Source organism: Erithacus rubecula, assembly GCF_903797595.1.
Source record: "Erithacus rubecula genome assembly, chromosome: 2".
Lineage (NCBI taxonomy): Eukaryota > Metazoa > Chordata > Aves > Passeriformes > Muscicapidae > Erithacus > Erithacus rubecula.
Window position 1 is genome coordinate 23,761,883 of NC_136685.1, and position 16,589 is coordinate 23,778,471.

Consider the following 16,589-nt stretch of genomic DNA (forward strand, 5'->3'; position numbering starts at 1 on the left):
CTGCAATCAGATAGAGGGGATCTTAACTAACAATACACAAAAGTAACCAGAGGGATGAAAACCATACACAATAGCAAAACACCAAAGTCAAAAAGAAATGCACAAAAAGATACTTACAATGCTAGCCTCACAATATAGACATAGATAAATGTTTTGTAGATAAGAAAAATCAGCAGCATAAGCTTTTAAGATCACTATGGCCTGGCTGTTAAAAGAAGGCTAAATCTAAAAACCAATCTGTCAAACTCCTTTATTAACTGTATGTAGTGAGATGATATAGAACAGAATTTTGCCTCCAAGACCCTGCTGTTCAGGCTGCAGTTCCCAGAAGTGAGACAGCTCTGGTGTGTAAAGTGGGCTAAGTCTATGAGTATTCACTACACCAGCAGCTCTCTCTGGCATTTCATAAACCTAGTTTTGATATTTGATCAGTAAAACCACACTGCAGCACTAGATCTAAGGTGGCAGCACTATCATACATTTCATGTGGGTTTTCTTCTATTCCTAGTATTATCCTTGCTTGTATTTCATTATTATAAGAAAAACTAGCAAAGGAGTTGTACACTTGATTGTGCAGCCTAGCTGAGATGTGAGCCCATGTGAGTGACACATGCCACTTCATAATCCTTACCTGATGCTCGGCTATAAGCGCTTTAACTTCCTCAATCTCCTGGGGGATAACCTCTTTATCTTTTTCAGTTAGTGTAGTCTCTGCCCACTGCAACCAGGACAGCAAGGCTTCCAGCAGCTCCTGGTTAGCAATAAGCCCAGCCAGAGCTCCTGCCAGTCTCTGTTGATGCTGTTTAGCCCATGCTAAGACCTTGACAAAAGAACCAATACATGAGTATCTGCACATTTAAAACTCTTCACAATGTACTTAAAATTGTTCTGCTAACTGTAAACCCAGAGCTACTTCTTAGGCCTACTGATGTTCGAATATCAAAGATGTTACATGTAGAGGCTGATCACTAACAGTAGCTAGGTAACTAGAATGCCTAGTCCAACATATTTCTTCCACAGATATTCATTCTTATTCCACAGATATTCTTCACAGATATTCATATATTCAGATATATGTGCGTTAGTGAATCACACAGGATTTGGTGTCAGTTTTCTTCCTGGGCACTCCCGAAGCCATATTTTGTTATCACCAGTATTTTGTTTTCCTTTAAGCTTAATATAAAACTGAAAATATCACCTTAACAGCTGAGGGTACAACCTACCTGTAGTTACTTACATTATTTAGGTATCTTCTAGATTAAGAATATGTTGGACTGAAATCCTCTCTAATGTAATCAGAAGATCCTTCACATTTGCCCTGTTATTTTCTTTCCTTTGTAACTTTTCAATTTCTCCCTAGAAACTATTGGTTTTCCTCACTTGGGAAGTGTCAGACAGTATTTCCTTTAATACATACAAACAAAGAAGCTTGACCATCTGCTTTAGCTCTTAAAGCCCTGTACGTTTTGAAAGAAAGCCTAAGGAAGCACCATATTCACATCCATCACCACGGGTATTTTAAATGTTTAGTTCTCAACAGCTGGATCATTTCCTCACAGTGTAACTACCATGTTAGTTGTCAGCTGTGTTCTAATTGAAGATGGACTGCTGCAACGAAGATGGTTCAACAAATACTGACCTCTTCAAACCTGGCTCTGATGATTGTTATCCAGTGCTTAATGGTGGTGATGGAGTCTGGGTGGCAGATAGCCAGAATAGCTTCTCCCATATCTGTTGCTTTATTCAGTTCTGTCTTTTTCTCTTCCAATTTCTTCATAAATTCCTAAAACAGAGGTTATATAATATAATAATATTATATATAAAATATAATTTTAATTAGATGCTGACAATTTGCAAGAGAACTCTGAGTGCATAATCTGGAAGGTCATGAGCATCTTGACTGCTCAGGCAGATTCAACTTACAAGAGGCAAATTTCCCTTGTATGAGAAAAGCTTAAACTGTTTAAAAAGTCTATTCCACATAAAATACTAAACAAAGCTCTAACACTTTATCCCAACTTGCTGCTCCTTAAAAGCCCACCATGTCCTATATCCCTGCAAGACACATGCCCTTATTTAAAAAAACCAAAGGAAAGTCACAGCATTTAGAAGTGCTGCAAACCAGCTATATGATGGTAAGAATCACTATGGGAAATAATTCAATGCCTTGGTCTGTCAGTTGTAGTAATTCTTCAGAATAAACATCAAGCTCCTACCAGAGGCTGGAAATGTCCAACTATAATTGCATACTCAGACAAGATGACAGAGTTCAGGAGCAGCTATACTAAACTAACACAAATGTGACAACTCAGCAGCTGAGGGGGAGAGGCACAGCATGTGGGAAAAATCTCCTAAAAGCAAAAGGATGTTTACAGCTTTAGGCATTCAAGCTCATAGCTAGTGGTATTCCTATGATAGCAGGACCAGAAATGGATGTGGGGGAGAAACAACAGTAAAAAAAGCAACTGAAAGGAGAACTTTCCCCAGCCTTTCTATAGCTTGCATTTCTTTCTTTAATTTTTTTTCCTTTCCCCCTTTCATTTTTATTATTGGTTAATCATTACTACTACAATGGTTTTTACTTTTCTGCCTAAATGCAGAAAATGCATTATGCAACTGTGTGTCTCTGTGAGCATCCTTAACTGGAACTGTTATTGCTCAGTGCTTACTGGAATTTTTTTTTTAGACTTTAACATCTTTAATTAAAATGGAACCATGTCTCTGAAATCTTAACTCTCTCTGTCCATAAATCCATTTATTTTGGATTAAAGATGAAATTAAAGATGAGCCAAGTCAGATCCTAGACAATTCAAAATCACCAAAACATTGTAAAAATAGGTTCTTCAACAACTCATAATGACATTATTCTGTGCCTTTACAAAGTAAGTATGAAGTTATTATGAAATAAAATGTAAAAGACATAATCTCTTCTATGTTGTTCTAGAAGCCTGGACTATGAGGCTCTATATTTAAATGTATTTGTCACTAATTGATTTTGATTTAAGCTTTAATTATTGCTAGAGTTTATGACCCAGATCATAATAGCAAACCTTCTCTCACAAAAAAGCATGCATCCTTACAATATTTCAGTTCAATGTGGTTTTGGAAAAGTTGAATTGGATTATAGTGAGAGATTACCAAAACAAAACAGAGACAGGTGGAAAGTGGGCAAAAACAACCCCATTGTGTTCCCCTGCTGAGCAGTACTAGAGTATTTAAAGAATTAAATCTGTGATGCACAACTCACAGAGTATTAAACTCTCCCTAATTGTATTGAACTCTGGGGCAAACCAGTGACACAGACTCATTTACAAAAGAGGAAATGGGATGCTCTCACTGAGCAATGCAGTGCATTAACTCACTACAGCTCTCAGTCCCTAGAGAGGCAGACAAGTGACAGACACCTCTCTGACTCAGACAGCAGAATTCACTAAATCATGTGCAGTATTCAAGAGAAAAATCAGAAATGGGCATAAAGATGGACCATATGGATAGAATATTGTCCTGAAGAAAACATTTCTACATGTAGTTGAATGCAAATGCAATAAAACTCTTTTTAAAATTCACAGTGACAAAAGGATACATTTCATATTTATGCAATATTTTCAGTCACACATTTTCAGTCTAGTATGCAGTATTATAATGTATACATGGTATTTAAAAGTAATATATATTACTTCTTCCCTTATTTTCTTTTTGTCTTCCTGAAAGCTAATGTTATAAGCTTAAAAGGAGAGATGACCTATATGAGAAAGACTGTGTGAGTAGTAAAACTGTAGTGCCATAATCTTTCTTAATCTTGACAATTCCTCTATTTCTACTATTTGCCCTTTAAGAGGAAAATGTGGTTGGGGAAACATCTTCTAAAGCCTACTGAAAAAATTTAAGTACATTATAGCCACATCTAACACTGAGATTGGTTGTGTTGAGCTAGCTATTATCCTTCCCAGCTGGACAGAGTTTCTCAGAGACAAACTGCTTTGAGATTCCAAGTTATGCTTCAGCTTTGGCAGCACAAATCTTGAATTTAGTACAGAAATATTTTGCTAATCCATCTACAGTGTGGAGGAAGACTTTTAAAATTCTATTTTCTAATTATTTCAGTGGACCTAAGATTTCACCCAATTCTCTTCTCTGCAGTCAGAAAACAAAAAAATCAAATAAAAGGGAACTGGTGAAGCACATGTGGAAGAAAGACAGCTAAAAGACATTTAGTTGAGCAAAGACATTAGATTGCTGCTGCCCATGTTAGCCAATACACTCTGAGGTTGCTATATCAGCACACACTGATGGAAACACATTTGATGCATACATACTTGCCAGCTTATGACTAGCACTCAATTTCCAGGGCTCTAAATTAAGACTGAAAACTTTTTCAAAACACTGCATTTTAAGGGCATTGAAAATCCCTCACTTCAGAACTATTTAATAGTCCTATCTTGCATGTACACCTCTGCATAATAATATTAGCAGACTCAATTTAAATAGGATACTTCTCCAATCTCCATTTAATAAATTTTGCTTTAAGATTCTTCAGAGCAGTGATGAACATATCCAGCACTTACAATTTGTTCTATAGCACTGTGGGTACTACACCCCAGGTATTATTTTGTGTAGGCTGAGCTGTGTATGTTTGTAGCCTCCTGTCTGGAGAGTGAAAATTTGACCTTTATGATCCTTACTTGCCAATTTCCCATTTCATTACTGCACAGTAATTTACTAACTGCAGTAGCTATGACACTGCAATATGACAGTAGCCAATGCATGTGAAGCATGACAGCACACTGTTTCACTATGACAAAAGGTTCATGGATGACAACCTCATTTTGATGACATTTACATTTACAAAATGTAAATTTTATTTACATAAAATTTTCTTGCAAGAAAAGTTTATACTATTTATGCCAATGGTGCTATGGACACAGATACAGTTATGCTACTGTAGCAGTCTGTGTGGTAATTACTGGCATGGTATATCCCACAGAGGGGTTGCATCTGTCTCTAAATGTTTACAGCAACTAAAGGCACATTTTTTCTTAAATAAGTCAAGATGACTCAAACAACAACAGTCTGGACATCAAACTCTTAATTACATTAAATTTTTAGCTTCTCTACAAAAAGAATTGCCCCAACACTGGATGCTGGGTAGGGACAGACTCTCCACCTCTCAGAGCAAATAGAATGAAGAGGATCCTCTTCATTTTCTTGCTTACCCTGTGCTGCTCTATCAGGGAACGCAAGGCCTCTTCATCATCTGGAAGGATGCCATGGAAACGAAGAGTCTGCTCTGCCTCTGCCAGCCATTCCAGAAGGACATGGACAACTGAGTGGAATTCTTCTGCCTGTTAAGATACAAGAAGTCATGGTCACTCATGAGGTGACCTGACAGACACACTGCAGCTTACACAGGGAGACTGAGCCCACATTTGGAATCATTAATCACCCAGCAGTACCGGCACATTATCTTTCCATTAAAAAGTCAATGATACACAGCACTACATTTTCATAACTGTAAAAACAGCTCATGCTTCCCAAAAAATTATAGGAAGCCTAAAAGCTGTTCATGCTTTTAGCCATCTGATTTATAGTGTATTTGCAGCTCAGTTGAGAATGTCATGCCTTTTTACACTGACAAATTACACAGGAGGTGCTTTCAGGGACCAGCTGGAGAGATGAGAACTATCGTCTGCACAGCCCAAAGCAGCAGTTAAGCAAAATGAATCAACAGCCTGTTGGAGAGTGACTCTTGTGTTTAGAGAAAACAAGAAAGATCCACCTTTGGGTACAGCCTTATTCAGACACAATTAGTGTTTGAGGTAAGTTCAGGATTGTGTCTGCTGAGCAAAGCAGAGCAGGAATATTGTACATAGTGGATACATTGCTATTGCAAGAGCCCCATCCTAACATCAGTCCAAGCTACTATAGCTTCAGAGAGCTGTACATCCATATTATCTCAGGTTTGGAAATATCTGTTTGGGTTGGTACCAGATAATGCTGACATACATAGACCGTTCAGGTCATGACTGAACTCAGCACAACTCTATTGTTCATCACCATGCATTATAATAGTGACAATATAAAGAATTTTTCAACACACAAATTTACTTCTTTTCAATAAGGCACAAAAAGCATGATTATGATTGCAACCTCCTGCTTCTTGTGAATGGGGCATAGTTCCTTATCATCCTTCATGTTTGACTGTAACTTCAGTGATTTCCTTAGATGGTAAGGTCTTTGAAACATTTGTTTTGCGTTTGTGGCAGAGACTAATAATAACAGGAATAATAAATGCTAAGAGGCACTATTTATGTGCTGTGGTAAAAGGATAAAGGTAAGAAATGCATTAGCAAGTAAACAAGTATTTTCAAATGAATGATATCAAATGAAAATTAAATTAAATTTTTGGCAACTAAACTGCAAGATATTTTTTCACTGCTTCTCATACAGTAACATTAACAGCAACATTATTATTCCTCTACCTGCCGAAGAGCCTGCTCCAGTCGAGTTTGCTTGGATACTGACAGGGCACAAACTGTCTCCCAGCGAGTGCTTAGCTCCTGCATCTGCACTTTGACCCAGGAAGAGTCATCACGACTGCCTTCTATCAGCTCCCTTGCAGAGCGCTTCAGAGCCTGGACACTGCTTGTTCTTTTTCCCAGCTCCTTCTGGAAAACCTAGACACCATCAAATATATTTGAAATGTTTAGCTCATCAAGACATGCTTATGTAAAAAAAAAACCAAACAAGAAAAAACTACTGGTTATGAAAAGAAATGAAAATGTGGATTTATTTCTGTCAAGATTAACTCCATTTAAGTCATGCAAAACACTTAAGCTCTATTAGATTCTGTAGAAAGATATTAATACTTTCTTCTAACATAATACAAACTGGAATATGGTAAGAAAATGTCAGGCAGATCCCAAGAATCCATTCTGGAAAATCCATTTTGGGAAATCTAGTCTCCTTACCACTGCTGGCTTTCCATTCTTTATCAAAGCAACTGATCCAACAAAGATTAACACATAAGATTATACTGTGGTAGGAAAAGATCAGATAAAAAGCTAACAATCAAGGAGAGAGTTTAAAATCATCCAAACAGAAATAAATGCCCATCTGGGGGTCTAACTGTCAGATTGTGGATCTTGCTGCTTGTTCACATATTTATGTGGGAGTATATTCACATTAGTAGATTGAACAAGCTCCAGTTACTTAAAAGAAGCTCTTAAAAGAAGCTAATTACAGTGTGCCATGCCACTGACTGCATTTCAGAAGAAATTGAAGCATAGTGCAGACTAATTTTTACAGGTAACTCATGTTTCTGAACACTTTTTTTTTATGATGTCCAAAAATCTCCTCCTTTAGCAGAGATGAGATATTGAAAGTCACAGGTGGATGAACAGAAAGACCTTCACCTTCTAATCTTCCCAGGCTCCAGAGCTCTGCCTATGTGTCACCTTTGTAATACAAATAATTTCAGCAGCCATTTCTTCTGACATACTGAGCAGCAAAACTGGGATTCAGAGGCAGAGTCCAATATCCCCTACTTGTTACCACATCCAAAACCACTTCAGTAACAAAGTACTGCAGGTTTCCAAAACAAGCTCCCTGGGCCATGGTCTAGTTGAAATCTATGCATAAACTTTAGCATTGTAATTACTTTCCTTAATAAATATACAGCAGCCCCACAGGTCTGAAAGGCTGCTGTAGTCATGATAAGTGCACTGGACATTTAGTTAGCAGATGGACTAAAAAAGAGCTGTCTGCCCTAGAGTTTTCCAGTAACATAATTTTTGTCATCTCTTACCCCTGGACACACATCTGCAAATGCATATTTGTGATTTATTATATGATATTAATAAATACACAGGGTAGCACAATAAAATATCTCAGTGCTAACTGGTATTAATGATTCACTAAGAGTTGTCCTCTTTCATGTATGTTTTATAGAATTTTCTATATTGACTACATTTGTGTTACAAAACTATTTCATGTTTCGAAAAATTACACAATAGTGAAAGATAAAGATATTATTAAAATGTTACACTTATAAGTAGTCCAGTACTTAAAAGCCAATATTTTTGGAACTACCTTGTGGTTGTCAATCAGGTTCATCACTAAATCAATGTCTCCATGTACTGGCTGGTCTTCTGCTAGCTGAGGTTCAATTTTGTATAACCAGTCAATGAGAGCTTGCAGAGCATCAGTAAACTGTCCCGAAAACAGCAGGGCTTCCTCCAGCTTATTTTGTCTGAGAGGGGAAAAAAAGCCAAACAGCCACACACACACAAAATTATCACTTATCAACTTCAGAAAAATATTTTCAGCATAAAATAATAGAATCATCGAAGTGTTAAGCTTGGAAAAGACTGGTAAGATCATTGAGTCCAACCACCACCCCACCACCACTATGTTCACCACTACATCATGTCCCCAGGTGCTACATCCACATGCCTCCTGAACACTTCCAGAGATGGTGACACAACTGCTTCTTTGGGGAGTCTGTTTCAATGCTTCACAACCCTTTCAGAGAAGAAATTTTTCCTAAAATCCAACCAAAACCTCACTTGGTGCAATTTAAGGCAGTTTCCTCTCATGCTGCCGTTTGTTGCCCAGCAGAAAAGACCAATCTCAGCTCCTTTCAGGCACTTGTAGAGAACAACGAGGCTTCCCCTGAGCCTCCTTCTCTCCAGGCTGAGCACCCCCAGCTCCCTCAGCTGCTCCTCACAGCACTGGTGCTCCAGACCCTTCCCCAGCTCCCCTGCCCTTCCCTGGGCTCTCTGCAGCCCCTCAGTGTCTTTCTCACAGTGAGGGGCCAGAGCTGGACACAGCACTCGAGGTGTGGCCTCAGCAGTGCTGAGCACAGGGGACAATCCCTGCCCTGCTCCTGCTGGCCACACCATTGCTGACACTGCCCTTCCTGGCCACCCTCTGGCTCATGTTCAGCTGACTGTTCACTAGTACCTCCAGAGAACTTCAAATCAAGTTTCCCTTGGCTCTTCCTTCCACTTCCTCCCCTGCTCTCCCAACATACCATTAGGAAAGTATGCATTTACAGTATTTTACTGCTTTGGCATTCTTAATTATCAAACAAGCTAGCCACTCTGGTTCTACTTCTACACAACAAATTTCAAAAACAGAAGCATTTTTCTTATTTGATGAGTAATTAGTTGAGTTTCATTTACCTTTCCACTGACTTTCCACAAATTGTATCCCATTTATCTCTTAGTTCACTCAGCATGTCATCAAGTTTCAAATTGTCATCAGCCAAGGTGGTTTTCTCTTTCAAGGAACGTCCAGTCCTATTTGTGGTATCATACACAGAATGTTTGGCACCAAGAGATTTCTGGAATTCCTATATACATGGGGAAAAAAAGGAAAATATCCATATATCATTAACACTTACAGGCCATTGTTAATTAGTTCTGGATATACTATTTGCAACATAAATTGCAAATGTTGCTGTGAGAATAATTTAAATTTTCTGCAAAATTTCTATGCTAGTGCCACAGTGCACCTGGGGCTTGACACAAGCAGACCCCTGCCTTTTGCCCTTCTCTGGAAATGTAGCTCATGCTTACTGGAACAACTTTGGGAAAATACCCCCTTCAGTGAGGGCAATGATTCCTGTCCTACCATAATATTCCCAAATTTCAGCCTAGTAGTCAGAAGGATGTGAAAGAACTACTACTTAGGGAGCCATTAACTGAGCCTTCTTTGCACTACATTCTTGCAGACTACGATTTCAAGCCAGCTGTAGAGCTCCCCAAGAGCTACAAAGGTTATCCTGGTTTAGCTCAACATGGACAAGCTGGGAAATGAGCAGAAGCAGCAGTCAGCTAACATCTCAATAACTCAATCTGTGCTACAGGTAAAAATCACAAGTAGGTTTCTGTGCCCCATATCTTTGGACAATGGCAGTGACAGAGTCTGCCTGCCAGCTCCTTATGCACAGCTCCTTTGGAAGATTTTCACAGACACAGAAGAGCAAAAGAAACTCAGTTCATCTGCCATCATACAGGAATTAAATGACTGAGTAAATAATTAAATAAATGAATACTACCAAAAGACAGCACCAGTCCATTGCAGCTTTTAAATTGCAGCAAATGCTTTTATTTCACACCTACATGAATTGCTAGTAGGGAATAAGTTGAAAAAAAAATCACAAGTTTGTTTTAGAGAACCCTTATATACAGCATCAAGTCTTTTATTTTCTTTTTTTTTTTCTTACCAAAAAAGCAACATTTAGTGTTTCCTACTATTTTTTCATTTTCCTCATATGAAACAAGAAAACAAGCTTCAAGAAAAAACATAAGTCAAGCTAAGACTACAGTAAAAACAAATCCAATTTTCAAAATAACCATTTTTTTGTAACAGCTCCTTCATTACAAACAATATGTGTATGCTTATTTTATTTGATGAATTTTACAAACGATGTTACTAGGTTTGCACAAGGAAACACAATTAAATTGCTGCCACAGAAAGATCACCCAGGAAAAACATATTTAAAGATGGCAAAGGGTTGCAGTTAGTTCATTCCCTGAGACTAAAGCATATCTACATTCATTTGACTTCAGGTAAAAGAGATTTTGAGAGTAGATTTTGATTTAAGCTGCCAAGATCAGATAGGTAAGTTAATTACTGAGATTTTGTTCAGCTAGATACCTTCCTTCTAAGGAAGATGGGCACATACAGATAAAACTAGCCAGCTTCATATAAATGTACTGTGAGAACACTCAGCATTAGCACAGGGATGGATTGGGTGACCTAGTGCGGGTTTTTCCATTTCTGACTACTAAAAATGATAAAAAAATTCCAATAAACAGACCATGAATAACCCCCAAAAGTCCCTGGCAACATGCTAGATATGAGTGAGAGAGAAAACATATTATCTTGGCTTTTCTTTTTCAGGGACTTTTTTTTTGGCAGTAACAACTGGCAAAGAGTGAGTCCAAATTATTGCTTACAGCACACTTTCAGTTGGGATAGCAAAATCATTTACTAAATGGAGCAAGGAAATCTTCAAGGCTGGACAGAAAAGACAAAGACATACACGAGGTAGATGTGGGAGTGGAAGGAAAAGACTCAAAATACAAGGAAGGACATTGCAGTGTTGGGAGGTTTGACAACTCATTAAAAAAAAATTGAATTGATTTCTTGAGAGGGTGTTGTTTGAAGTTTAAAGTCACAAAGTTCACCAAACTCCCTCCCTCACACACATTCATCTTTTTTCTCCAGATCACCAGTTTCAATCCTTATGTGCCTGTACCAGATTCATCCCATTCCTTAATGACATTCAAGCAACTCAAGCAGTAATGCTGTGCAGGCTTTTTATATGAAAGAAACTGAAGAAAAGGTATCAGTGACAGAAGTGATGAGCCTGCCAGTCCCTTTGAGGAAGCTTGGTTTCATAAAATGTACTGCTGTAGGTATAAAGCACATATCAAGTTTATCAGATTGAACATTTCTGAAGGTGGGATGAGAACACAGGTAGAGAGTCCTGAAAACCTTAAAGCCAAGTCACAGCGTTGAGCATACTGGTGAGGAATTTGAATATGTAAAGAAAATAGAGTGAAAGGATTAGAAGATTAGTAAGACTCAGACTACCATAACACCAAGATCTACCCCCACCAGTTCAGATCACTGACTTCAAATTCTGGCAAGAGCAGCAATCCCAAAACAAACTGAAATTGCAGAGTTGGCATAACAGAATTTTAACATAGGTTTTATCTAAAGATTTTAACAGCAGACACAGGTAAAACTGTTTTTGTTTGACCAACTGCCAGCTCTCACTATATTAAAGTAGAATGTTTTCCTGGCTGATAAACTTGAGAAATGATAAAATAATAAACCAGACTGATGAAGTCATTAATATACATGACAGAATTTGTCGGAGGTAAAAGCAATCGCCAGAAGCTACAGTGAAAATAAAAAATTAGATATGCAAATCCCTTGGGATATTGTGAAATATGAATAAAATAGAAGTAAATGGAGAACAATAAAACTGACATAAAAAGTAAATACATGCCAAAACATAGAAAACTGAATCATCTTTCAATAGGCTAGTGTTTGAAGAAACTGCCCCAAGAGAAATCTTAAGACACAATCATATCTCTGAAGAGTCTACCACTCATCCACTTGATCCTCAGTAATATATTACTTTAGGCATTTTACAGAAGTCAAAATGAAGTAAAGACAACCTCTCTCTTTGCTTTTGCTCTGTGTCTGATGGAATTACAGAGCTTTACATTATCATTACAACTTTGAAAAGCCAAGTGAATGAGACAGATTTTCACATATTCACAGCTGGATTTCTGAAGAGATGGTTTTCAAATTTTGAATCCAATAAAGAAAAATAGGGTATTTTCTCTAATACTGTCACAGTGTTTTCTAGGGCATTTCATTAATATTTGCTTGACATAAAAAGCAACTACCAATCAAAATTCTCAATTATTTTTCACTTTTTAAGTTGTCCTGCCAGTATTAAAAGAAAAATCTCAACCCAAGTAAGTGGACAGTAATTTTTTGGCTTGAGAACTTAAAGAAAGTCTCCTCAGAGATCCCTGTTCTGAAACAGTATTAATCTGTTTTTTAAAGTTTCCATGGTGCTGTATTATTCTTTCCTCTTTATTTTTAATCATTTTCCCACACATCAGGTACTGTGAAAAGTTCTTTTATAATTCACACCCTGTTGAAACACCATCATTTCATTTGATGTGAATAAACACTCCATTGCAGTGAGGCCACCAATCTACTTTCTTTGCTGATTGAAAAGTAAGTACAAGGCCAAAAGACTTACCTACATTTCACTTTTTGTGGCATTTTGTGCGTCATGACTTACCTTATGCTGTGCAAGCTGCATCTTTATTTTGTCAGGGTCATTTGCAATTTCAAGATCTGAGTCCAGAGATTTCTCTGACTCTTCCAGCCATTCCATAAGTTTATGCCAGGCTTCATGGAACTAGAGGAAAGTCAGATTTGCATGGACTTTAAAATTCAATGGTTCATGAAACAGTCCAAAAGCATTAAACTCCAACCCAGATCAGCAAACTTTGACAAATTTGATGTGGTTTTTTTCTCCCTGGTCTCTTAAACAGAACTGGTCTAGCCATGTGCCCACTGTATTTAGTCTCCCTTACCCAAGTGATTTAACAACCTTTAATGATATGCACACATCATGTGTATCTGTCAGGGATATATTGGTAACATCTGTGGATGTGTTGGTCATTTAGATTCCTACAGTTTTAGTAATGGATAGTAAATACAGAAAAAACAGGGCTTAGCTATTGCTTATACAGGACCATGGCAGTAAATCACTGGAGAAAACTTCTGTCTGGATGACTGTCCAAGGTGTTCCCTGTAACACTCATAAAAGCTCTCATTGTATCAAATGCTATCTTGATGAGCAAGAAACAGATTTTTGATCTTCCTTCCTGTTTCAAAGAAAAGAGCACTTCAGGGAAGGAAGCAGGGAAAAAGTAAAGATTAAACCAACTTCCACAAAATGTCATCCATTTGGGTTTTGATTTTTCTAACTTGGTCATTTCTCTCTCTCTCTTGAAAATTCTTCTTGCTTGGGCTGTCTACACATGTAAGCACAAGAAACTATCCCAGAAACCTTTCAAGGCATCTAAGACCGTGTTTTTCAGGGCTGTTCATTAGGCCTTGATACCAAGAACCTTCAGTACTCCTTCCACACTCCACACACACAGTTGTCACTTAATAAAACTGTATTCAGCTTGTAAATGAGTATTGAGATGAAACCCATCCCATTGCAGGACTGCCATGTGTGTGAATGAAAAAGAGAAACTTCTAGAAAGTAAGAAATACTGCAAACAGCCCTCCTCCCCCCAAAAAACAACCTCTCCACGTTTATAAGGAAATAAATGGAGGTCTCTTACCACACAGAAAATACTGGTCTAGTAACTAACATAAGGGATTGAGTGATAAGTGATGAGTGTAATTAGGATACAACATAGACCCAAGCAGAAAATACTAAGGAATATTTCCACAGATTAGTGAAAAGGGCTCATCACATTATTTAGAATATACAGGGTTCATTATGAAACTTCTTTTAGAAGATAGATGGCACTAATACACATCTGGAATCCATACTTTAACTTTCTTTTTTCAGACTATCCTGTACTGCAGACAGAAGTCACTGCTTGGGTTGAAAATGATGCTTTTACCTCCCAAATGAAGTGCTCTGGGATTGAATCACAGAAATTGCCCCACTAACTCAACACTGTCTGTTACACTAAACCCAGGCTTGCTTTGTAAGTGCTTTAAAGCATCATGTTCTTCAAGAATCTGGATGCAATTACAATTAAGTTCAAAGAGCTGTATAACAGCTGTTGTCCCATTACCTGTTTGGCTCTTTTCCTTGCATCATCCAAAGCTCTTCCCCTTTCAACTAAGCGTTGGACTACTTTTTCCCATCGACTCTGCACACTTATCAGCAGATTCTTAATAAGGACAACGTCCTGTTTCTGGCTGAAATATTTCAAATGGGTTCCAGTTTTGTCCAGCTCTATGATCTGATCTCGATGAGAATTCACTTCTGTGGCAAAAACCTTGGGAAAAAGAGTGAAAATTACTGAATACTGTGTTGGGTAAACACTGAAAAAACCCAGTCTGATAAAGAATGATGTAGCGAGAAAGACTATAAAATATAATTTTAAAACAAATGAAATGCTTCTCTGAGTGCCAGCATTATAGGGTTCATTTGGACATTGTTACAGTATCTCCACAGAGTGGGAGAAAAACATTACACATCTGTTTCTTTACATACCTTGTGTTCATCAATTTGAAATAAGACAGTGTCCAAGATAAGACTTGGCCGAGAAGCTGCAGTTAGAGTCTGCTCAGCCTGAGTAAGCCAGTTGATGAAATCTTGAAGTGAGTTGTGGAACTCCATTGCTAAATTGAGGGCTTCTTCCAGTTTGGTCTGTAGAGACAGGTCATACTTTATTAGAGGCTGATATTGTGCAGAGGCGTAAGCCAAGGAAACCATTTTAGTTCAGCACTTTGGAGTAACCATTTTAGCTTAGCATTTTAAAACACTTTTCCAACTCAAAGTTCTTAAGTTTTAAAATAATAGGCTATATTTGAGCATATTCAAGGAGATGGATACAGGGGTTAGAGCAAAATTATGTACAACAGATGAAGAGAAAATACAGCACCAAGTATCAAGATAAATTTTTCCACATTAGAACATACTTCCTACTACTTAGTCCAAATGTGACACTTAGATTTATCAAGTTCAGGGCAAACCCAGTAGATTTTCAGAAATCTGAAAGGTAGTAGTGCACTTGGAAGAGCCTCAAGTAGGTCATCAAATATGCTCTCTTGGACTTAATGAAGAATAAGATTTCCTAGAGCACTTCTTTTTAATAAAGCCCAATTTTCATTTTGGTTGCCTGAACAGAAACTAATTTGGGATACAGAATTTTGTTGATCATGAGACAGCAGTCAGAGATTTTCAAACATTTACACTGCTGACCTCACTGAGCACTCCAACCTTACAGCTTCCTGCAAGAAGGTGCTCATATTCAGTATTAATTAGTTATTAATTTTTACTTTATTATTACCTTAAGAGACACCAGCACTATAACTAAAATACAGCTAAATTTTGAGTTAAATATTTGTGCTTTATACTTATCAGGGCTGTACAGAGAGTTTCTCTGTTTGCAATCATGGGCATTCTTTTTGATTGAGTTAGAACAAGTGGACTATATTTTGTGAAGGAATGAAAGCCATATGAAATAAGAAAATGTGTGTTGCATATCGGTGAAATCATGCTATTGATCTGTTAGAACAGAAGGTAGTCACTTGAAGCAAACAGCAAAGGACCAAGTACTTGGGAATTTTAATTAAAAAATGGCTAAAACCTAGGAAATTTTAACACAGCACTGAGGAGATAAACTTGAAGGATCATTCAGTCTCTCATGTCTATGATTACTGACATAAAACCCAGAAAACCCCTACTCCTACCAAATGAGCATTAACAGTATCAGTTAATATATTTCTAGGGAACAGACTTGTGCCATTTTCACCATGCTCCTCCCCAGTTACAGATAATTAACTTCTAGAATCCTATTTCCCCCAGTACTTTCTAAACATTTTACTGAATTATGCCAGTCTCTACAACTGATTTTAAATGTAAAATATCAGGCAAGTATGCATCCATAAAAGCATTGACTGATCATTAACACATTTAAATGCATTATTTACACTTCTATTTTTTATGTAACAAACACATACTTTTCTTTCACTGAGTTTTGTTTGCACAGATTCCCATTTTTCCTTTAAATTATTTATGTCCTGCTCAACGTTTGTTTCAGCAGACTCTGGGCATCTTGCAAGCATCTGCTGGCCTTTCTGCATTAGACACTTGTATGTCTCTTCTTTGGCCTCAAAGGCAGCACAAAGTTCCTAAATAAAGAAAGGATCAGAAATAATAAGGTAGAAAATCAATACTCTTTATAAGTACCAGTATAATATATATTCCTCCCCCAACATTTAGCAGGTGTGATTAAGACTAATAAAGGAAACACATGTAATTCATAGAAATCCAAATAAGAAAATGAGGA

The 16,589-nt window shown here is 37.5% G+C and overlaps 1 protein-coding gene across 4 annotated transcripts in view; it reads right to left on the reverse strand.

Annotated features, from left to right (window-relative positions):
- LOC306798550 (dystonin-like) overlaps window positions 1–16,589 on the reverse strand; it is a 283,743-nt gene that overhangs the window by 14,776 nt on the left and 252,378 nt on the right. For all 4 annotated transcript variants that reach the window (XM_079298670.1, XM_079298669.1, XM_079298672.1 and 1 more), the window contains 10 exons: window positions 16,261–16,431; window positions 14,789–14,944; window positions 14,364–14,570; window positions 12,839–12,958; window positions 9,183–9,352; window positions 8,089–8,248; window positions 6,480–6,674; window positions 5,214–5,342; window positions 1,640–1,783; window positions 632–820 (listed from right to left, as the gene is read on the reverse strand). In XM_079298670.1, coding sequence (XP_079154796.1) covers window positions 632–820; window positions 1,640–1,783; window positions 5,214–5,342; window positions 6,480–6,674; window positions 8,089–8,248; window positions 9,183–9,352; window positions 12,839–12,958; window positions 14,364–14,570; window positions 14,789–14,944; window positions 16,261–16,431 — 1,641 coding nt within the window. The remainder of the gene's footprint in view (window positions 1–631; window positions 821–1,639; window positions 1,784–5,213; window positions 5,343–6,479; window positions 6,675–8,088; window positions 8,249–9,182; window positions 9,353–12,838; window positions 12,959–14,363; window positions 14,571–14,788; window positions 14,945–16,260; window positions 16,432–16,589) is intronic.